Source organism: Oncorhynchus mykiss, chromosome 16 (genome assembly GCF_013265735.2).
Source record: "Oncorhynchus mykiss isolate Arlee chromosome 16, USDA_OmykA_1.1, whole genome shotgun sequence".
Taxonomy (NCBI): Eukaryota; Metazoa; Chordata; class Actinopteri; order Salmoniformes; family Salmonidae; genus Oncorhynchus; species Oncorhynchus mykiss.
The window spans coordinates 28,676,043-28,700,573 of record NC_048580.1 but is presented as its reverse complement, the minus strand read 5'-3'; the positions used below and the strand labels follow the sequence as shown (position 1 = coordinate 28,700,573).

The window sequence follows — 24,531 nt, the reverse complement described above, 5'->3', positions numbered from 1 at the left end:
CCAAGGGAATTCTCTTCGATAATAATCACAGCTGTATATATTCCCCCCCAAGCAGACACATCGATGGCTCTGAATGAACTTTATTTGACTCTTTGCAAACTGGAATCCATTTATCCGGAGGCTGCATTCATTGTAGCTGGGGATTTTAACAAGGCTAATCTGAAAACAAGTCTCCCTAAATTTTATCAGCATATCGATTGTGCAACTAGGGCTGGAAAAACCTTGGATCATTGCTATTCTAACTTCCGCGACGCATATAAGGCCCTGCCCCGCTCTCCTTTCGGAAAAGGTGACCACGACTCCATTTTGTTGATCCCTGCCTACAGACAGAAACTAAAACAAGAAGCTCTCAGAGCATGCGCAGACCAGCTGGCTGGTGTGTTTACGGACATATTCAATCGATCCCTATCCCAGTCTGTTGTTCCCACATGCTTCAAGAGGGCCACCATTGTTCCTGTTCCCAAGATAGCTAAGGTAACTGAGCTAAACGACTACCGCCCCGTAGCACTCACTTCCGTCATCATGAAGTGCTTTGAGAGACTAGTCAAGGACCATATCACATCCACCCTACCTGACACCCTAGACCCACTCCAATTTGCTTACCGCCCAAATAGGTCCACAGACGATGCAATCTCAACCACACTGCACACTGCCCTAACCCATCTGGACAAGAGGAATACCTATGTGAGAATGCTGTTCCACGACTACAGCTCGGCATTTAACACCATAGTGCCCTCCAAGCTCGTCATCAAGCTGGAGACCCTGGGTCTCGACCCCGCCCTGTGCAACTGGGTACTGGACTTCCTGACGGGCCGCCCCCAGGTGGTGAGGGTAGGCAACAACATTTCCACCCCGCTGATCCTCAACACTGGGGCCCCACAAGGGTGCGTTCTGAGCCCTGTCCTGTACTCCCTGTTCACCCACGACTGCGTGGCCACGCACGCCTCCAACTCAATCATCAAGTTTGCGGACGACACAACAGTGGTAGGCTTGATTACCAACAATGACGAGACGGCCTACATGGAGGAGGTGAGGGCCCTCGGAGTGTGGTGTCAGGAAAATAACCTCACACTCAACGTCAACAAAACTAAGGAGATGATTGTGGACTTCAAGAAACAACAGAGGGAACACACCCCTATCCACATCGATGGAACAGTAGTGGAGAGGGTAGTAAGTTAAGTTCTTCGGCGTACACATCACGGACAAACTGAATTTGTCCACCCACACAGACAGCATCGTGAAGAATGCGCAGCAGCGCCTCTTCAACCTCAGGAGGCTGAAGAAATTTGTCTCGTCACCAAAAGCACTCACAAACTTCTACAGATGCACAATCGAGAGCATCCTGTCGGGCTGTATCACCGCCTGGTACGGCAACTGCTCCGCCCACAACCGTAAGGCTCTCCAGAGGGTAGTGAGGTCTGCACAACGCATCACCGGGGGCAAACTACCTGCCCTCCAGGACACCTACACCACCCGATGTCACAGGAAGGCCATAAAGATCATCAAGGACAACAACCACCTGAGCCACTGCCTGTTCACCCCGCTATCATCCAGAAGGCGAGGTCAGTACAGGTGCATCAAAGCTGGGACCGAGAGACTGAAAAACAGCTTCTATCTCAAGGCCATCAGACTGTTAAACAGCCAACACACTGACTCAACTCCAGCCACTTTAATAATGGGAATTGATGGGAAATTATGTAAAATATATCACTAGCCACTTTAAACAATGCTACCTAATATAATGTTTACATAACCTACATTATTCATCTCATATGTATATGTATATACTGTACTCTATATCATCTACTGCATCTTTATGTAATACATGTATCACTAGCCACTTTAACTATGCCACTTTGTTTACATACTCATCTCATATGTATATACTGCACTCAATACCATCTACTGTATCTTGCCTATGCCGCTCTGTACCATCACTCATTCATATATCTTTATGTACTTATTCTTTATCCCTTTACACTTGTGTGTATAAGGTAGTAGTTTTGGAACTGTTAGTTAGATTACTTGTTGGTTATTACTGCATTGTCGGAACTAGAAGCACAAGCATTTCGCTACACTCGCATTAACATCTGCTAACCATGTGTATGTGACAAATAAAATTTCATTTGATTTGATTTGAAATAATACCAGGGAGGCTGTTCTAACAAACCAAAAAAGGTTTAAAGCCTTTATTACAGCAAAACAAAGATTAAAAACAGCAACATTAGTTTGAGATTATTTTACTGCAACAGTGCTCACTACATTCAAGTTTCCAGAAATAGGCGTTTCAAAGAGCTGTCAGTTAAGGAGAGCGCATGAATATAAGCACTCCACCCACTCAACCTCTCTTTTCAAACTTCCCGGTTGTTAGCCATGAGAGAAAAATACATGTTTCTCAAATTTGGGGCATTTCTATCCCCCCAAAATAGTATGTGTGATATTTTAGTCACTCAAAAGGCTATTTTAAATGGGAATCAGAATGACTGTTTGGGACCTTTCAAACAATGTGATTTGACCGAAGATTGGAATGTCTTCTTGAGAAGTAGTAGAAATGCTTAATTCTTAATTTATATTCTTCCTCGTGTAGTGAGATGTCTTGCCAGGCAGTAAATGTTTCAAGCAGTAGACGTTGTGGAGAAACTCAGCAGACCGCTTGCCTGAGGGGATGTTGTAACAGTGTGAATAGTAGATGACTGGACCCGAGGGGATAGAGGTCAACATCCGACGAGCTTCTCCTTCACGTCTCTATGGATTAAAATGACAGGATTGTCATTTTTCCCTCCCCTGGGAAAGCTAGGTAGCCCAGCCTGTGCTGTGTGCTGTGTTACCTCCCCAAGGCAAAGATATGTGGAATTCCCATCCTAGTCCAGGCAGAGGCTAAGGTCAGAGGAGGATTGGAATTCCCACCTTTTACTCGGAAAGGAGAGCCAAGTCGAGAGACAGGTGCTTTGACCAATCACCAATCAGGGGAACCCCCAGATTTTAAAGATGTTTCATGGATGTGTGTGTGTGTGTAATTGAATTGTGTAAGATAGAGCAGGGTTTCTGGAGAAACAGGGTTCCCCCCCCCCCCACCCCCGCAACACCCCCCACCCCACACAGCTGACTCAAATAACCAACTCATCATCAATCTTTGATGATTTGAATAGGCTGTCTAGTGCTGGCGCAAAAAAACAAAATGTGCACCCAAGGACCCAATTTGGGAAACACTGAGATAGAGTACAAGAGAAAATAGAAGAAACTTCTCTCTCTCTCTCTCCTCCTACCCTTCTGTCTCTCTGCCTCCTCCTTTCCTTCTCTCGCAGGTTATTGTAGGGAGAGAGCCCTTCCCCCAGCCCTCGGCCCCGGCCTGCTTGGAGTTTCAGGAGGGATATTACGAGGAGGCCCAGCCCTATGACTCAGCCATGAACGGTGAGTTCCTGCCCTGTCCCTGATTTTACTGGGAAACTTAAATTACTTTTTACCAAACTAGAGAGACAAAACTCTAGATCACCTTTACTCCACACACAGGGCCTTCCCTCACCCTCCCTTTGGCAAATCAGACCATAACTCTATCTTCCTGCTTACAAGCAAAAACTCAAACAGGAAGTTCCAGTGACGTGCTCAATATGGAAGTTGTCCGGACTGTTTCGCTAGCACAGATTGGAATATATTCCGGGATTCATCCGATAACATTGAGGAGTTTACCACATAAGTCACGGCTTCATTAATAAGTGCATTGACGTCGTCGTCCCCACAGTGACCGGTACATACTGTACGTACATACCCCAACCAGAACCCATGGATTACAGGCAACATCCGCACTGAGCTAAAGGCTAGATCTGCCGCTATTCAAGGAGTGAATAGTGGAACACTAATCTGGAACACTAATCTGGAACACTAATCTGGACCCTTATGAGAAATCCCGCTACGACCTCCGACGAGCCATCAAACAGGCAAAGCGTTAACCTCTTATAGCCACTGAGACGCCAGCGTCTCACCTAGCCAACAGGAAATGTTGGCGATAAAACTCAAACTTTCATTAAAACACACATGCAGGGTACTGAATTAAAGCTATACTCATTGTGAATCTAGCCATCAGATTTTTAAAATGCTTTTCGGCGAAAGCATGAGAAGCTATTATCTGATAGCATGCAACACCCCGAAATACCTGAAGGGGACGTAAACAAAAGAATTAGCGTAGCTGGCGCTACACAAAACGCAGAAATAAAATATAAAACATTCATTGCCTTTGACGAGCTTCTTTGTTGGCACTCCTATATGTCCCATAAACATCACAATTGGGTATTCTTTCTGATTAAATCCGTCCATGTATACCCAAAATGTCCATTTATATAGCCCTTCTGATCCAGGAAAAAGCATCTTTCCAAAACGCAACGTTATTTTTTTTAATTAAAAAAGTTGCCTATAAACTTTGACAAAACACTTCAAACTACTTTTGTAACCCAACTTTAGGTATTTGTAAACGTTAATAATCGATCAAATTGATCACGGGGCGATCTGTATTCAATAGCAGCTACTCTTTAAATCATCGTCCATTGTCTCTCTCCCATAAGCCTCTTCCTGTATACTGGATGACAGGAAGGGTCTATTTCTCATTCCACCAAGGATTAAATCCAATGAAATTGACAGTACTGGCGACATCGTGTGGAAGCTGTAGGAACCCAGTCTATAATACAAACTTGTTTTAAGCAGACCACCATAGTCCCGTGCCCAAGAAGGCCAAGGTAACCTGCCTATCGCCCCACATCTATAGCCATGAAATGCCTTGAAAGGCTGGTCATGGCCCACATCAACATCCTAGACACATTGCAATTCGCATACCACCCCAACAGATCCACAGATGATGCAGTCTTTATTGTACTCCGGGGGGGGGGGGGGGGGGGGGTCATTTAGCAGACACTCTTACAGCCCTCCACAGGAGTTGCTAGAGTGCGATGGGACAAGAACATCTCTGCCAGCCAAACCCTCCCCTAACCAGGACGACACTGGGCCAATTGTGTGCCGCCCCATTGGTCTCCCGGTCGCGGCCTGCAGAGCCTGGACTCAAACCAGGATCTTTAGTGGCACAGTTAGCACTGCGATGCAGTGCCTTAGACCACTGCGCCCCTCAGGAGGCAATGACTTGTGATTCTAACGTATTGATTCAGGGGTGTGAATAATTCTATAAACTAGATGTTTATGTTTATTTCATTTTCAACACATTTGCAAAAATGTCTAAAAACCTGATTTCACTTTTTCATTATGGGGTATTATGTGTAGATAGGAAAAATAAATACTTATTTAATCCATTTTAAATTCAGGCTGTAACACAAGAAAATGTGGAAAAAGTAAAGGGGTGTGAATACTTTCTGAAGGCTCTGAATATCATAACCATTGCAGAATAAATTCCTCACCTTTTCTGGCAATGATGAGTTCATATTCCTGAAGTAGCCATACACTAAATTACCATGCACATCTCTGATTTAATTGGGCCTTTTAGGCTAGAGAGGCTGTGATCATTTCAAGCAATTTCATGCTTTCGACAGTGATTGCGGTTTATAACATTACAGTAGAATTTAACAGGTGAACAGACTGTTGATATTTTTGCATTGAAGTGTGTAGGCTACCACTGTTTTGTAGGCCTACTGTAGTTTAAATGTTTTCCATAGTAGACAATGTTTCAGAATTTGCGGGTGGTGCAGAATATTTAGGTTCAGGAAAAAGTGAATGCAAAATATTTAAATCTAGAATCGGCTTCCTATTTCGCAACAAAGCCTCCTTCACTCACGCTGCCAAACATACCCTCGTAAAACTGACCATCCTACCGATCCTTGACTTCGGCGATGTCATTTACAAAATAGTCTCCCACACTCTACTCAGCAAACTGGATGTGCCATCGTGCCATTCGTTTTGTCACCAAAGCCCCATATACTACCCACCACTGCCACCTGTATGCTCTCGTTGGCTGGCCCTCGCTACATGTTCATCGCCAAACCCACTGGCTCCAGGTCATCTATAAGTCTTTGCCTTTCCTTCCAGTTCTCTGCTGCCAATGGCTGGAACGAATTGCAAAAATCACTGAAGTTGGAGATTTATATCTCTCTATCAAACTTTAAGCATCAGCTGTCAGAGCAGCTTACCGATCACTGTACCTGCACACAGCCAATCTGTAAATAGCACACCCAACTACCTCATCCCCATATTGTTATTTATCTTCTTGCTCTTTTGCACCCCATTATCTCTACTTGGCCTATTTATTGTCTTACCTCCCTGCTCTTCTACATTTGCACACACTGTACATAGATTTTCTTCTATTGTTATTGACTGTACGTTTATTTATGTGTAACTCTGTGTTGTTGGTTTTGTCGCAATGCTTTGCTTTATCTTGGCCAAGTCGCAGTTGTAAATGAGAACTTGTTCTCAACTGGCCTACCTGGTTAAATAAAGGTGAAATAAATGTAGAGAGGAGAAGTATTGTATGTCAGTTGAGGTGAAATGCTGCAATTGGGATGGCGAGCGTGTGCCCAAATTCATTAAGAGCACGGTTAGGGAGAAGGAGACCGAGGTGGCAAGAGTAAGGGCTGTCCAGCATGTCTCCTATCCAGAGGCATTGAGAAGAGTAAAATAAGGGTGTAAACACTGAAGAAAGCATGGTAGTTGGATTAGAGGAACCAGTAAATCTTACTCGCCAACAGGAACCTCACATGTTTCATGTTAAAAAGGTGGACTTTGTATATTTTATTGCATTGGTTCTAAACTGCACAAAGCAAACAAAGAGGAAATCAGTGGAAATAGGCATTGTTGTGAGTGTGGCTGATTTTTATTTTTTTTTACAGCATAGGCATTACAAGGAATCCTGTCGATGAGTGTTCCATCCTCATAGGCCCTTGCACCTGTGTAGGGATGTGATTTGGACTGTGACTGATGTTTTTATTTCGTATATGATGTTCGTTTTTTTCCAGATTTCCCAATTGCCGCCACCTACCTATACAGTAGGTGGCATGCACCTTTTACATTTGTTTGTCGACTGCCATAATACCAGAGAAGAAGAAGTTAGTTTAGGTAGTCTCATTCATTCATTATAACCCTGGCAGTCATTCTGAATGCAGATTGTGGAAATCCATTCATCCTCGATTCCTATAGGAATTAAACATCACATTGCAAGCCAGCATGTGACTTGATGCTGGTTTTGCTTTAGCTTATGCTGGCCACCAGTGTCAAAAACACAGCAGTCATGGCAGGTCACCAGCGAAATCACATGAAAGCTGGTCACCAGCGAAAACACAACAAAGGCTGGTCTGACAGTATTTTAATTTTTTACCTTTATTTAACCAGGCAAGTCAGTTAAGAACAAATTCTTATTTTCAATGACGGCCCCTGAACTGCCTGTTCAGGGGCAGAACAACAGATTTGTACCTTGTCAGCTCGGGGGTTTGAACTTGCAACCTTCTGGTTACTAGTCGCTCTTCTGGTTACGCTCTAACCACTAGGCTACCCTGCCGCCCCGATAAGCCAGCTAGACCATAATGGTCAGATCAGCTTGACCAGCCAGACCATACTGGTGTACCAACATAACCAGCTATACCATGCTGGTCGGCCAGCTTCTCTGAAAGGAGTTTTAGTGTGTTGAAAGTAGGACAGAGAAAAGTACATTTGCGGGTCATTTAAATGGACAGTTAGCATGTTTAATTCAAACAAAAGCCTGCACCCACACTGGCAGTGAGCGGAAGATTACTTTGTGCTTTGAATGATGTGTTTGTTTTTTTACTGTGTTACCGTAACTATACTGTGGAGATTACTTTTTAGTCTCTCTTGACAGACAGATTATTTATCTCAAAGAGATGCGCTGGTTAAATGAAGGTTACATTTTAAAAAGCTACAAAAGTGTAACCCAGCTTTGAAAGTTAACCCTGTCATTCAGGTCAAGTCTCCTTTGTTCTTTAGAAGGCTGTGTGTTTGGTTTGACCACAACTTAACATGACACTAGTTTAACAGTAGCCACTTCTCACGTCACAGGAAATGCACTGGAAGTTCCATATTAAATCATCTGGTCACCCACACATCAGAATTAGCAAGCCATGTTTCCAACATGAGAATTTATACTATTGGTAAATGCTACGCTTTGGAAACACTGTTCGACATGAGTGCATATACACATGCTGGTTTGTGTGCGGTTATTCTCACTCATCTTTTCATACAGGTAGGTTAAAGGTTATTAATTGACTATACGTATTAATGTGGCCATGAGCTTAGCTTCTGTTTACTAGCTTATTAATTCTGATAGGGTATGCATCCAAGCTTTTCAGGTCTATAAAATATATAATAAAAGAAAATAAATACATTTAATTCCAATTTGTAAGTACTTATATATGAGTTGCTCTTGTCTTTTCATAGTTTCCTTTATACTGTATAGCATTGGGATAGTGCAACCCTGTCTTATTTTCCGCACTCTTGTCCTCTTCTCCCTTTCTCTTTCTCTCCTTTATCCCTCTCCCTGTAGATGTGGGTTTTTTGGTCTCCTCGGGAGCATCGACACAAGTAAAGAAAGAGCTCAGACAATGTGGTCTATGCTGTGATCACATGGGGTACCTGCCTATCTCCTATCAGTGTGAGTGTGTGTGTGCATGCTTGTGGGCTTGGGGGGCAAGGGGTCAACTGTGCATGTTTTCATTCCTTTCTGTGATGAGTGTGTAGTCCTCACCTCCTTGTGCAAACTAATTGCCTACTTAACAGGATCACGAAAAGTCATCACACGCATTTCCAATTGGAATTTCATTAATTCATCCTCCTCATCGTCTTCCACTTCCTCCTTGTCCTAACCTCACCTCTGACCCCCTTCCCTGTGTCTCCCAGATGACGGCGAGGCAGTGAGCAGCTCCTATGAGTCCTACGATGAGGAGGAAGTGACCAAGGGGAAGTCGTCATTGTCAGCGCAGCACCAGTGGCCGTCCACCGAGGCGTCCATCGAGCTGATGAAGGACGTGCGCATCTGCGCCTTCCTCTGGAGGAAGAAGTGGCTGGGCCAGTGGGCCAAGCAGCTGTGTGTCATTCGAGAACATCGCTTCCTGGTGGGTTGTAGGACTTAGACGGTTTAGATTGTCCCTACCACACACACACACACACACACACACACACACACACACACACAAATACTGTGAGAGGAGAAAAAAAGGAGAACAAGGGTGACATAGAGCTATAGCCACTAACCACACAGCCATGCTCATAAACCATCCACATTACACTCTTGTCAAGTGAGGTGCCTTATCGGGTGTGGTGGACAACGTTCACATACTACTTGTAGACGCTATAGTGAAAATAACTCCACTTTTACATATACACAAATACATAACCAATTTTGAAATGGAAAGTGCTCTCCTCTCTTTAGTAAGAATATGGTGCCTGACAGACTATCTACAGTGACATGAGGTAGCTATTTGTTTATGTAGTGTCATTTTAGGTGCAGGTTTCAGAAACTTCATTTCTGAGAAAATGTGATTTCCTGTGTAGGAAATGACGGGACATACTGGTTATTTAACATCCATTTATCTGTCGTTAAGGATCATGAGGATCATTAACAATAATTAAAATTTGGTGTCCTAATGGACCATAGGCATGGGCTGTTGTCTAAATTGGCCTAACTTCCTTGAAAGTATAGGTGTTGGATAAGAGCATCTACTAAATTACTCAAATGTAAATGTTAATATGGTCATTTAGTCCATTTTTTCCCTAAGTGACTAAAGGAGGGAAACATGAAACGAAGGTGAGATCTGGTAGTTAATGGAGTGTTGTAATCGATATGCTACCTCGTTGACCCACCGGAGGACCTTGAAGGGCTCAGCTTCCGGCAGGGCAAACGGGAGGTTCCTGGTGGAGAGCCAGACGCAATCTCCAGGATGGAACACGGGAGCCTCACTGTGATGGCAGTCCGCCTGCTCCTTCTGGCGGCGGACAGCAAGCCAGAAGGGGCTTCGGTCTGGCTCGGGGTCTAGGCTGATATCCCAGGACACACTGTAAGGGAGTCAACATGATGGAAGAGTGACAAAGTGAGTTCTGGGAGTACCCTGCCCAGGGAAGGAACCAGGCCCACTCCCCCTGCCGGTCCTGGCAGTGACTCCTAAGGAACCTCCCCAGTTCCTGCTTGATCCTCTCCAACTGCCCGTTAGACTGAGGCCGGTACGCATATGTGAGGCTGGCCGTGGCCCCCAGCTTCTCCATGAAGGCTCTCCATACCCACGACGTGAATTGGGGGGCCACAGTTGGAGATGATGACCTCCAGAAGGCCATTGTGCCGGAGAACCTGCTGCAACAGTGCCTCAGCGACCTGGAGGGAAGTAGGGAGACGAGAGAGGGATAAAACAGCAGAGTTTAGAGAACCACAACAACCATAATAGTGGTAAAACCATCAGTCAGGGGAGATCAGTAACAAAATCTATGGACAGATGGGACCAAGGCCGCTGAGGCACAGGAAGGGGAAGAATTTTCCCTCTCGGAGCATGCCGGGAGATTTGGTTTGGATAGAGGAGTTGACGTAGTGGGCAATATTCTGCACCAAGGTGGGGCACCAGTATTTTGCGGAGATGGATTGAATGGTGCGGGTGATACCTAGGTGTCCAGCGGTGAAGGATGTGTGCGCCCAGGTCAACAGCCGATCCCTTACCCCCGTGGGGACATAAGTGCTCTCCAGAGGACAGGTAGTAGGCACGGGTTCCCACTCCAGAGCCTGGCGGATGTCCACGTCTACCTCCCAAATCACAGGGGCAACGATTCAGAAGGGCGGAAGGATGGTTGCACTTGGGACAGGAACCTCTCCCGAATCATGGAGATGGGACAGAGCATTAGCTCTAATGTTCTTTGAAGCTGGGCGATATGAGACGGTGAAGTTGAATCTATTGAAGAAAAGGGCCCACCTTGCTTGGCGCGGGTTAAGCTGCCTCACTGTCAAATCAAATCACATACACATGGTTAGCAGATGTTATTGCGAGTGTAGTGAAAGTCTTGTGCTTCCAGTTCCGACAGTGCAGTAATATTTAACCTTTCTAGCGCAGGGGTTCCGCTCGACAACATTCCGCTGAAAAGGCAGCGAGCGAAATTCTAAATATTTTTTTGAAATATGTAACTTAAACACATTAATAAGTCCAATACAGCAAATTAAAGATAAACATCTTGTTAATCTACCCATCGTGTCCGATTTAAAAAATGCTTTACAGTTAAAGCACAACATGTTAGATCACCGCCAAGTCGAAAAAAAAACAGCCATTTTTCCAGCCAAAGATAGGAGTCACAAAAAGCAGAAATATTGATAAAATGAATCGCTAACCTTTGAAGATCATCAGATGACACTCATAGGACATCATGTTACACAATGCATGCATGTTTTGTTCGATAATGTGCATATTTATATCCAAAAATCTCAGTTTACATTGGCGCCTTACGTGTAATGTTTTGATTCCAAGAAATTTGGAAGAAGTACTCATAATAAACATTGATAAAAGATACTAGTGTTATTCACTGAATTAAAGATAGACTTCTCCTTAATGCAACCGCTGTGTCAGATTGAAAAAAAACTTTATGGAAAAAGCATAATCTGAGAACGGCGCTCAGAACACAAAACAGCCAGAGGAATATCCACAATTTTGGAATCAACAAAGTTAGAAACAACACCATAAATATTCACTTACCGTTGATGATCTTCATCAGACGGCACTCCCAGGAATCCCAGTTCGACAATAAATGACTGATTTGTTCCATAAAGTTCCATCATTTATGTCCAAATAGCCACTTGTTGTTAGCGTGTTCAGCCCAGTAATTCATCTTCATGAGGCGCAGGCACTTCATCCAGACACAAACTCAAAAAGTTCCGTTACAGTCCTTTTAGAAACATGTCAACCTCTCCCACCTAGTCCCACCTGGCCAAAAGCCAGGGAAAATGCAGAGCTCCAAATTCAAATCAATTACTATTACTTTCATTAAACCACACATGCAAGATTGGAAATTAAAGCTACACTTGTTGTGAATCCAGCCAACATGTCAGATTTCAAAAAGGCTTTTCGGCGAAAGCAAACAATGCTATTATCTGAAGATAGCACCTCCGTAAAAAAAGAGAGAAAGCATATTTCAACCCTGCAGGCGCGACACAAAACGTAGAGATACAAATATAATTCATGCCTTACCTTTGACGAGCTTCTTTTGTTGGCACTCCAATATGTCCCATAAACATCACAAATTGTCCTTTTGTTCGATTAATTCCTTCGATATATATATCCAAAATGTCCATTTATTTGGCACGTTTGATCCAGAAAAACACTGGTTCCAACTTGAGCAACGTGACTACAAAATATCTCAAAAGTTACCTGTAAACTTTGCCAAAACATATCAAACTACTTTTGTAATACAACTTTAGCTATTTTTTAATGTAAATAATAGATAAAATTGAAGACGGGATGATCTGTGTTCAATACAGGAGTAAAACTAACTGTAGCATGCTTTCTGGTCACGCGCCTCTATCTAACAGTACACTTCAAGTGACCCTCGTTCAAGATGGCCGTACTTCTTCATTACACAAAGGAGAAACCTCAACCAATTTCTAAAGACGGTTGACATCCAGTGTGTAGTATCTGGGATCTACATCTGTTTATATTAGTTACTATCCTGTTACTAAGCTGTAAAGTATTCCGGAAGTGTTACGTTACTACACCTAATAGGAAATGCACATGCGCACTAGGGTGCCGGGAACTGTAGAGCACGAGGGGTTTTGTCTAAACGAAAACGAACTGTACTCCCGTCTCCTGCCTGGTAATTTCTCCACAACACAAATATTACACAGTGGCGACGAGGTGATTAAACTACATAAACGGACATTGCTTGAAGGGAAGAATGTTGAGTGAGTAATGAAACTCAAAATAATTATGTAATTCGTCAGTTTTTTGTTTTTTTCTTTCGCCCGTAGAGAAGGCTACACTGCTAGTAGGTACAGTATTCAGGAGCTGCCACATAGCAAGACAATTGGAGTCCAGAATAGCGACACTGCCCTCTGGTGGTTAAATAAAAAAAAACTGTAATTGAACCCATTGAAATTAGGCGATCTCAGTGGAGATCTCACGGTGTGTACATTATTACAAATGAGTGCAGGGAATGAAGTAATTGCAGAAACTTCTGAAGTGAAGAATTTAGATGAGAATTCAGAAAATTAAGGTATACAAGGAATAAGGAAACTGAACAATTTAACTGTGAAAATGGCAACCATTGGTTGAGTACCAGAGTTTGAGGCTACAAAAGAGGATTTGGAATCCTTGTTGGAGCGTTTTGAGGGTTGGCTGGCTGCAAATGAAATCAAAGATGAAAAGAAAGCAGACACATTCCTCAGTGTTTTGGGTCCAACTGAATATGGATTGCTGAAAGGTCTCATTGAACCAATAAAAGTAGTGGAGTTGAACTATGCAGAACTGACTGAAATTCTTTCAAGGTATTTCAAGCCTAAGCCAATTCTCATTGGAGAACGTTTCAGATTTTACCAACGTCACCAGAGTCAAGGGGAAACTGTGGCTGACTACATCCTTGCTTTGAAAAGGTTCGCAAGTACATGTGAGTTTGCACAATTTCTTGATGAAGCTCTCCGAGACAAGTTTGTATGTGGTCTCACAGGTGAAGCATATCACAGAAGGCTTCTGTCAGAGAAGGACCTGACCTGTAAGAAAGCCTGTGATATAGCACTTGGACTCGAGCTTGCCCACATGGATACAATTGAGCTATCGGGACATGCAGAACGTCAGAAAGGTGTTCACAAGGTCAGTGTGCACGTGGGGAAAAAAGCTCACAAAAGTCACATTTTTCTCAGTCCCGTCCTCAAGGTTACACAAGAACAAAGCAGCCCACATCTCAAAGGTCTAAGCCAAGTTGCTACAGATGTGGGGGAGATAATCATCAGCACAGTGAATGTCGATTCCAAAATGAAAAGTGCCACAATTGTGGAAAGGTTGGACATTTACAGAGAGTGTGTAAAGCCTTGAAACGCACAGCAAGAGGGCACAAGTGTCAGACACAGCACAAGAAGAGGAAGGTACAACTGAAACAGTAGTGGAACTGTTCAGAGTGTACACAGCTCAACAACAAAAAGATGGAATCTATCTCAACATGGAGTTAGCGGGAAAACCAGTAAAAATGCAGCTGGACACCGAAGCGTCTGTATCTCTGGTTCCAGAGAGACTCTACAAAGAAAAACTGAAAGAGTGCCCTCTTTCAGCCCGCGTCCATCCGTCTTTCTTCATACACTGGTGACACTATTCCTGTGTTAGGGCAGATCCAGGTACCAGTCCGGTATGAGGGGAAGGAGTGGACGCTACCGCTTGTCATTGTTAAAGGAGAAAAATCAGCCTTGTTAGGCAGAAACTGGCTTCAAAAGATTAAGTTGAACTGGGGAGAAATCTTCAGTCTGAGAAATGACAAACCAGTGAGTCAGGCTACACTCACTAACATGCTGGAGACACACAAATAACTTTTCAAAGATGGCTACGGTGAAATATAAGATTTCACAGCAAAAGTCAGAGTGCAAGAAGGAACCAAGCCTATCTTTCACAAACCACATCCACTTCCCTATGGTCTTAAGGAAGCAGTAGAGAAGGGACTGGACCGCCTACAGTAGAATAACACAATCACGAAAGTAGCGAGGAGCGACTGGGCCTCTCTGATTGTTGTTGTCCCAAAGAAAGACAAGACCATCAGAATGTGCGGTGACTACAAGGTCACAGTAAATCGCTGCATACTACCAGAGGAATATCCACTACCAAACGCTGAAGATCTGTTTGCCACTCTAGCTGGTGGGAAGGTTTTCAGTAAGCTGGACCTGGCATTCGCTTATCAGCAACTGAAGCTGGATCCGGAGTCAGAACAGTATCTGACCATCAATACACACAAGGGGCTATTCAGATTAATTCGCTTGGCCTATGGAATCTCGACAGCTCCAGCGATATTCCAACACACAATGGATCAGATCTTGGATGGTATAGACAATTTTGTGTGCTTCATGGATGACATCCTCGTGTCAGCACCAACTATTGGAGAGCACCTTGTAGTGCTGGACAAAGTGATGTCAAGACTGCAGAAATACGGAGTGAGAATGAAACGCAGGAAGTGTGAGTTTCTCCAGGACTCAGTGGAGTATCTCGGATACAAGATTGATGCACAAGGCCTGCACCCAACCAACAGCAAGGTGGAAGCAATCGTAAACGCACCAGCACCCACAAATATCTCAGATCTGAGGTCATTTTTGGGCTCCTGAACTATTATGGAAAGTTTGTGGCAAACTTGTGCACATTGTTGCATCTGCTTCACCAACTGCTGCAGGCCGATACAAAGTGGAATTGGTCCCCACAATGTGAAGAAGAATTCAAGACTTGCAAAAAGAGCAAGTGGCTTGCCCACTACAACACAGAGATGAAGCTGAGGCTCGCATGTGATGCATCTCCATACGGAGTAGGAGCCGTCATCTCACATGTTCTACCGTCAGGTGAAGAACACCCTATTGCATTTGCATCAGGGACTCTGTCACCAAGTAAGAAAAATTATGCTCAAATTGAGAAGGAAGCCCTGAGCATAATATTCGGAGTGAAGAAGTTTCACAAATACCTCTACGGAAGGAAGTTCCAACTGCTGACAAGCCTCTGTTGGTCATCCTTGGATCAAAATCAGCTATACCAACCCTTGCTGCACTTCGAATGCAAAGTTGGGCTCTGATATTGTTAGACTACGAGATTGAGTACAGACAATCCAGTGATCACGCAAATGCCGATGCACTATCAAGACTACCATGCAATAGTGACTCCGACAGTGAAGATGATAGAGCAGTCTTCCAGATCTCTCTCATTGACGAACTGCCCATATCTGCTTCAGACATAGCAGAGGAAACAAGGAAAGACCCAGTGCTTTCCAAAGTCCTGGACTTAACATTAGGCGGTTGGCCAACCTTCGTAAATGACGATAACCTTCGTCCATTCATCGACAAGAAAGACCAGTTGTCCACTGATCAAGGATGTGTTCTGTGGGGATCAAGGGTGGTGGTACCTCACAAATTCCAGAGGAGACTGCTATCTGACCTGTATGAGGGACATCCAGGGATCACTCGAATGAAAGCACACACTCGCAGTTATCTGTGGTGGCCTGGACCACAGGTAAAGGAAAGAATGAATGGGGCCATGTATCGTGAGATTTTGAGTGAAAACCTCCTTCCATCAGCAAGGGCATTGAAGATGAAACGTGGCTGGGTCTTTCAGCATGACAATGATCCCAAACACACCGCCCGGGCAACGAAGGAGTGGCTTCGTAAGAAGCATTTCAAGGTCCTTGAGTGGCCTAGCCAGTCTCCAGATCTCAACCCCATAGAAAATCTTTGGAGGGAGTTGAAAGTCTGTGTTGCCCAGCAACAGCCCCAAAACATCACTGCTCTAGAGGAGATCTGCATGGAGGAATGGGCCAAAATACCAGCAACAGTGTGTGAAAACCTTGTGAAGACTTACAGAAAACGTTTGACCTCTGTCATTGCCAACAAAGGGTATATAACAAAGTATTGAGATAAACTTTTGTTATTGACCAAATACTTATTTTCCACCATCATTTGCAAATAAATTCATAAAAAATTCTACAATGTGATTTTCTAGATTTTTTTTCTCGTTTTGTCTGTCATAGTTGAAGTGTACCTATGATGAATATTACATGCTTCTCTCATCTTTTTCAGTGGGAGAACTTGCACAATTGGTGGCTGACTAAATACTTTTTTGCCCCACTGTACATATGGGATGAGTAATGCAAGATATGTAAACATTATTAAAGTGTCATTATTAAAGTGACTAGTGATCTATTTATTAAAGTGGCTAATGATTTAAAGTCTGTATGTAGGCAGCAGCTTCTCTGTGTTAGTGATGGCTGTTTATCAGTCTGATGGCCTTGAAGCTATTTTTCAGTCTCTCGGTGCCAGCTTTGATGCACGTGTGCTGACCTCGCCTTCTGGATAGTAGCGGGATGAACAGGCAGTGGCTCAGGTGGTTGTCTTTGATGATCTTTTTGGCTTTCCTGTGACAACGGGTGCTGTAGGTGTCCTGAAGGGCTGGTAGTTTGTCCTCGGTGATGCGCTGTGCAGACCGCACCACCCTCTGGAGAGCCCTGCGGTTGTGGACAGTGCAGTTGCCGTACCAGGCCGTGATACAGCCCGACAGGATTCTCTCAATTGTGAATCTGTAAAAGTTTGTAAGAGTTGTAGGTAACAAGCCAAATTTCTTCAGCCTCCTGAGGTTGAAGAGGCGCTGTTGCGCTTTCTTCACCACACTATCTATGTGGGTGGACCATTTCAGTTTGTCTGTGATGTGTATGCCGAGGAACTTAAAACGTTCCACCTTCTGCGCTGCTGTCCCATCGATGTGAATAGGGGGTGCTCCCTCTGGTTTTTCCTGAGGTCCACGATCATCTCCTTTGTTTTTTTGACGTTGAGTGAGAGGTTGTTTTCCAGACATCCTCACCTGTCTTGTCATTGTTTGTGTTAAAGCCTACTATTGTTGTGTCGTCTGCAAACTTGATAATTGAGTAGGAGGCGTGCATGACCATGCAGTCATGGGTGAACAGGGAGTACATGAGGAGGCTGAGCGCGCACCCTTGTGGGGCTCCAGTGTTGAAGATCAGCAAAGTGGGGATGTTGTTTCCTACCTTTACCACCTGGGGGCGGCCCTTCAGGAAATCCAGGACCCATTGCACAGGGTGGGGTTCAGACCCAGGGCCTCAAGCATAAACATGAGCTTGTAGGGTACTATGGTGTTGAATGATGACCTGTAGTCAATGAACAGCATTCTTACATGGGTTTTCCTCTTGTCCAGATGGGATAGGGCAGTGTGCAGTGTGATGGCGATTGCATCGTCTGTGAACCTATTGGGTGGTATGCAAATTTAAGTGGGTCTAGGGTGACAGGTAAGGTGGAGGTGATATGATCCTTGACTAGTCTCTCTCAAAGTACTTCATGTTGACAGAGGTGAGTGCTGCGGGGCGATAGTCATTTAGTTCAGTTACCTTTGCCTTCTTGGGTACAGGAACAATGGTGGCCATCATGAAGTAACATAAAAACACAAGCCAGCTGTTCTGCAAATGCTCTGAGGGCGCGGCTAGGGATGCCGTCTGGGCCACGTGTTATGTTCTTACTCACGTCGGCCACGGACAAGGAGAGGGAGAGCCCACAGTCCCTGGTAGCAGGCCACGTCGGTGGCACAGTATTATCCTCAAAGCGGGAAAAGGTGTTTAGTTTGCCTGGAAGCAAGATTTCGGTGTCCTTGACATGGCTGGCTTTCTTGTAGTCCGTGATTGCCCATAGACCCTGCCACATCCATCTCGTGTCTGAGTCGTTGAATTGCGACCACTTTGTCCCTATACCAACATTTATCTTGTTTGCCTTGCGGAGGGAATAACTACACTGTTTGTATTTGACCATATTCCCAGTCATCTTTCCATGGTTAAATACGGTGGTTCGAGCTTTCAGTTTTGCACGAATGCTGCCATCTATCCACAGTTTCTGGTTAGGATAGGTTTTAATAGTCACAGTGGGTACATCTCCAAATCACTTACTTATAAACTCACTCATCGAATCAGCGTATAGATCAATATTATTTTCTGAAGCTACCCAGAACATAAAACATTTTCCATTCATCCCGGATCAATTTGTAGGAACTCCACAGGTCCAGTTTTGTAAAAAGAGAACATGCCCCGCGAAGCTGTTCGATAGTGGCCGGTACCAACTGGAGAAGGTAGCGGTACTTGGTAGTGGTGGAATTGAGGCCTCTGTAATCGATGCATGGACGTAGACCTCCATCCTTTTTGGTCACGAAGAAGAAGCCTGCCAACGCAAGGGAGGTGGATGGGTGGATGAAACCCTGTTGGAGAACCTCCTGGATGTATTCCTCCATGGCATCGGTTTCAGCCACCGACAGAGGGTAGATGCGGCTGTGCGGAGGCACAGAGCCTGCAAGCATGTCAATGGCACAGTCCCAGGTGCAATGAGGAGGGAGACGGGTGGCGTCTCTTGGAGAAAACGGTCGGTCTGGAGGGCAACCACAGGTCTCTCAATCGAAGTGGAACCACAGTGCAAGAAAAAGCAGGTCTTCCAGGCGGTGATTTTCATCCTTTACTAGGAGATGGTGGGGTCATGACGTTGGTGCCACGGGAGGCTCCAACGTCATGACTTTGTGTATGGGTGGGTTGATGATGAGGAAGGAAGGCTTTTCTTGGTGCATGGGTGCTGGTGACTGGTGATGTGATATGCATTAATGTACCAGATCCCACTGTTCAATTATCCAGGGCTTGGACCTGAAGAGGAGAGCAGAGTGGGGACAAGGTGATGTTCAGAGAGGAGGCAAGGGTCTGGTCAATGAAATTCCCTGCGGCACCGGAGTCCACTAGGGCTGTAGAGACAACACGAGGGACAGCCAGCCAGTGAAATAGAAACCAGGGACAGTTTGGCAGAAAGCAATGATGATGGAATACTCACACCAACTCCAGGAGACAGATGATCACGGGGCCGCTGCTCTGCCCCCGTGGACCCCGAGTTGAGACACCGCTGAAGCTTGTGCCCCTCCTGGTCCCAATAGGATCAGAGCCCCAGCTGTTTCAGGTTACGCTGCTCTGCCGCTAGGAGGTGTGTGGCCCCTACCTACATGGGCTCAGGAAGAGGGGGGCGCTGGCGCTCCCGAAGAAGGTTGTCCAGGCACGCCAACTCTGTCTGGACCTCCTCGCGCAGTCTTCTTCGGAATAGGGTGCGGAGTGCCGGTTCATTCCATTCGCTAGAGGCTGCTACGGTACGGCAGGTGAGGATGTACTCTGCAGCGGTCTGGGCACCCTGCCGGAGTTGAAGTAGTCACTCACCTCCCTCTCTGCCCTCCGGTGGATGGTCGAAGACAGCCCTGAACAGAACCCAGCTCTTCCTCTCCCAGATGGCCGTAGCCCACTCCATCACCCGCCCGGTTAGCAGGGAAATGACCGTGGCAACCTTGGACCTCTCAGTGGTGGGGGCTCCCATCTGATGGGAGAAATAGAGGGAGCACTGGAGTAGGAAGCCACAGCATTTGGATGGAGTCCTGTCATATTTGTCCGGGAGGGACAGTCGGGCATCGTTAACCTGGGCGGAGTGCTGGGTAGGCTGTTGGGCTGGCTCGCTGGGATGACTCGTGGTAGGAGGCCCTCTGCTAGTTGGAGGTGAATCCTCTCTCGGTTGGTGTCATCCATAGCCACACCCAGTTGTGCCAGCTGATTGTGGTGTTGGCGGAGTAGGTTTCCCTGTTCACCGACGGTCTGGGAGATGTCTTTCTCTTCTGCTTCTTCCATATAGAGAGGCAGTATTCTGTAACAAATACACTGCGAGTCAGGAAGCAGGTGCAGAAAATGAGTTTAATGATAAGAATAAAGCAGATAAGCAAAACAGGAGACGGGCTGAACGTGACCAAAACCAATACTGACTGAGGCTACTGAGGGCTAAATAAAGGGAGAGTAATCCAGGTGATGATGAGGTCCAGGTGTGGGTAACGATGGGTAGCAGGTGTGCGTAATGATGGTTGCCAGAACCGGTGGTTAGTTGACCGGCCACGTCGAGTGCTGGAGCGGGGAGCAGGAGTAGGCATGTCACAATCAAACCCACAACCATAATGCACTAACCAGGCTCCAACCCAATGTTTCTCAGTCCATTTCTGGGGGACACCCTGATTGAGCACATTTGTGTTATAGCCCCACACTAACACACCTGATTCTACTTATCAACTAATAGCAAGCACTTGAATCATGTGTAGTTCCTTCAGAAAGTATTCATACCTATACCTATTCCACCTTGTGTTATGTTACAGCAATTACAGCTGTGAGTCTTTCTGGGTACATCTCTAAGAGCTTTCCACACCAGGATTGTGCAACATATTATTTAAAAAATTCTTCAAGCTCTGTCAAATTGGTTGTTGATCATTGTTAGTCAACCATTTCAGATCTTGCCATAGATTTTCAAGTAGATTTAAGTCAAAACTGTAACTCAGCCACTCACATTCACATTTGCTGTGTTCTTGGTAAGCAATTCCAGTGTAGATTTGGCCTTGTTGTTTTAGTTTATTGTCCTGCTGAAAGGCAAATGAGTATCCCAGTGTGGTGGAAAGCAGACTGAACCAGGTTTTCCTATAGGGTTTTTCCCGTGCTTCAGTTTCTTTTGTATCCTGAAAAACTCCCCAGTCCTTAATGATTACAAGCATACCCATAACATGATGCAGTCACCACTATGATTGAAAATATGGAGAGTGGTACTCAGTAATGTGTTGTATTGGATTTGCCACAAAGGTAAAGCTTTGAATTCAGGAAAAAAATGTATTGCTTTGCCAGATTGTTTGCGGTATTACTTTAATGCCTTGTTGCAAACAGATGCATGTTTAGGATTATTTTTACTCTGTACAGGCTTCGTTCTTTTCACTCTGTCAATTAAGTTTGTATTGTGGAGTAACTACAATGTTGTTGATCCATCCTCAGTTTAACATTATGGGGTATTGAGTGTAGGCCAGTGACAAAACATATAAATTTAATCCATTTTAAAGTCAGGCTTTAACACAAAAAAAAATTGGAAACAGTCAAAGGGTGTGAATACCTTCTAAAGGCACTGTATGCTAGTGCTGGGCTAGGACAAAAATATGCACCTCCCTGGAATGAGTTGCTCCAACCAACTAAGCCATATTTCCATCACCAACCACTGTACCCTCTTGATGTTCCAATAGTGCTACAAGAGCTCCAAGGAGCAGATGCCGCTGTTGGACGTGAGCCTGCTGGGATGCAGCGTGGTCTACAAGGAGAAGCAGCCCAAGAGGAAGGAGCACAAGCTGAAAATCATCCCCATGGGAGGAGAGGCCATCGTTCTGGGCCTGCAGAGCAAGGAGCAGACAGAGCTGTGGCTCAAGGTATAGGGACTGGAGATGGAGAGACTATTGGTGGGGGGTTGGAGTCAGACTGTATTGTTGTCACCACAGTGTTTGAGTGAATTCCATTTCAATTCAGTCAATTCAGGTAGTAAACAGAATTTCTAATTTACATTTTCACAATTTGCTTTTCAATTAGGAAAATTTGAATTTCTGTTGATTTCCTGAATTGAAATGGAATAAATCCCCAACCCTGATAGTTACAATAATGTCAATGATGGTAATGGATTGGATTGATATATAGCTTTTCCAGATGCTCAGAAAGGGAAGGGGGCACATACCTATTGGTCTTGTTTCCTTGTCTCCCCCATCAGGTGATCCAGGAAATCAGCCCTAAACCAGCAGAGGGCTCTGAGATGCAGCACTTTGTGTCCGACTCCTCACGCCTCATTTGCACTAAGGTAGAACACCATCAATAGAACACAATTAATTTATTTACTGGTAGTTATGGCTATTGGGTGAGATTGGTTATAGTCTCTCATGGACAGAGACCCATAACATAACTGGTATCGTAGCGTATCAACAGACTGTGGGATGCGATGAGTAACAAGGAACTTTGTTTACGATGCGCAGATTTTTCGTCACCGATCATTTGGTGTTCGCATCTTTAACATTTAACAAAGGAAGGGACATAAAGTGCCTTCAGAAAGTTTTTATACCCCTTGACGTATTCCACATTTTGTTGATACAGCCTGAATTAAAAATGGGTTAAATTGTATTTTTCTTTTCTCACTTATATACAAAATAATATTAAATAAAATCAAGCCGAACAGTTCAAGAAAGAGGACGAAACCGTAGACAAAAGCGTACGTTTCATTTACGTTTTACACAATACCCCATAATGAGAAAGTGAAAACATGCTTTTAGAAATGTTTGCAAACGTATTGAAAATGAAATACAGAAATATCTTATTCATATAAGTATTCACACACCTGAGTCTATACGCATAAGAATCACCTTTGGCAGTGATTACAGTTGTGATTAGAGTTGTGGGTAAGTATCTAAGAGCTTTGCACACCTGGATAGTAAAATATTGGCACTTTATTATTTTTAAAACACAAGTTTTGTCAAGTTGGTTGTTAATCATTGCTAAGAAGCCATGTTCATGTAATGCAATAGATTTTCAAGTCGATTTAAGTCAAAACTGTAACTAGGCCACTCAGGAACATTCATTGTCATCTTGGTAAGCAACTGCAGTGTATATTTGGCTTTGTGTTTTAGGTTATTGACCTGCTGAAAGGTGAATTTGTCTCTGTGTCTGTTGGAAAACAGACTGAACCAGGTTTTCCTCTAGGATTTTGCCTGTGCTTAACTCCATTCCGTTTCTTTGTTATCCTGAAAAACTCCCCAGTCCATGCCGATGACAAGCATACCCATAACATGATGCAGCCAACACCATTTGAAAACATAAGGACTGGTGATGTTATGTTGGATTTGCCCCAAATTTAACGCTTTCTATTCAGGACATAAAAGTTCATTTCTTTGCCACATTTTTTGCAGTTTTACTTTAGTGCCTTATTGCAAACAGGTTGCATGTTTTAAAATATTTTTATTCTGTACAGGCTTCCTAATTTTCACTCCTACTTTTCACTCATTTAGGTTAGTATTGTAGAGTAACTACAATGTTGTGCATCCATCCTCAGTTTTCTCCTATCACAACCTTTAAACATGGCAACTGTTTAAAAGTCACCATTCGCCTCATGTGAAATCCCTGAGAGGTTTCCTTCCTCTCCGGCAACTGAATTAGGAAGTATCTTTGTAGTGACTGGGTGTATTGATGCACCATCCAAAGTGTAATTAATAACTTCACCATGCGCAAAGAGATATTATAAACTGGGTGGTTCAGGCCCTGAATGCTGATTGGCTGACAGCCATGGTATATCAGATCGTATACCACAGGTATGACAAAACATTTATTTTTGCTGCTCTAAACTAAATTTGAGAGAAGTAAGCTTTTTGTGCATATTAAAAATGTCTGGGAACTTTTATTTCAGCTCTTGAAACATTGGCCCAACACTTTACATGCTGCGTTTATATTTTTGTTCAGTGTAGAAATTAGGCACCTTTGGGGGTTTGTTGTTTTTACCCATCTACCAATAGGTGCCTTTCTTGGAAAAAATATCCATGGTCTTTGTGGTTGATTCTGTGTTTGAAATGAACTGCCTGACTGAGGGACCTTACAGATAATTGTATGTGTGGAGTACAGAGATGAGGTAGTCAATAAAAAATAATGTTAAACACTTATATTGCACAAAGAGTGAGTAAATGCACCGTATTACGTGAATTATTAAGCACATTTTTGCTACTGAATGTATTTAGTCTTGCCATGACAAGGGGTTGAATACTCATTGACTTAGCTTTTCACTTTTAATTAATTTGTAAAAAAATATATAAAAAAATGGTGAAGACAAACAATTCCACGTTCACATTATGGGGTATTGTGAGTAGGCCAGTGGAAAACAAAATCTACATTTAATCCATTTTAAATTCAGGTTGTAACAACAAAATGTGGAAAAAGTCAAGGGGTGTGAATACTTGCAAGTAAATTGCAAATAGGGGGAGCTGGAGCTACCACCCTGCTTCCGCTCCA

General features: G+C 44.2%; 1 protein-coding gene across 5 annotated transcripts in view; it reads left to right on the top strand.

Annotated features, from left to right (window-relative positions):
- afap1l2 (actin filament associated protein 1-like 2) overlaps positions 1-24,531 on the top strand; it is a 140,871-nt gene that overhangs the window by 66,429 nt on the left and 49,911 nt on the right. For all 5 annotated transcript variants that reach the window (XR_005036500.1, XM_036946702.1, XM_036946701.1 and 2 more), the window contains exons 6-9: positions 3,306-3,411; positions 8,836-9,050; positions 21,744-21,923; positions 22,256-22,342. Coding sequence is in view for 4 of the 5 variants with exons in the window: in XM_036946702.1 (XP_036802597.1) it covers positions 3,306-3,411; positions 8,836-9,050; positions 21,744-21,923; positions 22,256-22,342 (588 nt within the window). In the remaining variant the exon portion in view is untranslated. The remainder of the gene's footprint in view (positions 1-3,305; positions 3,412-8,835; positions 9,051-21,743; positions 21,924-22,255; positions 22,343-24,531) is intronic.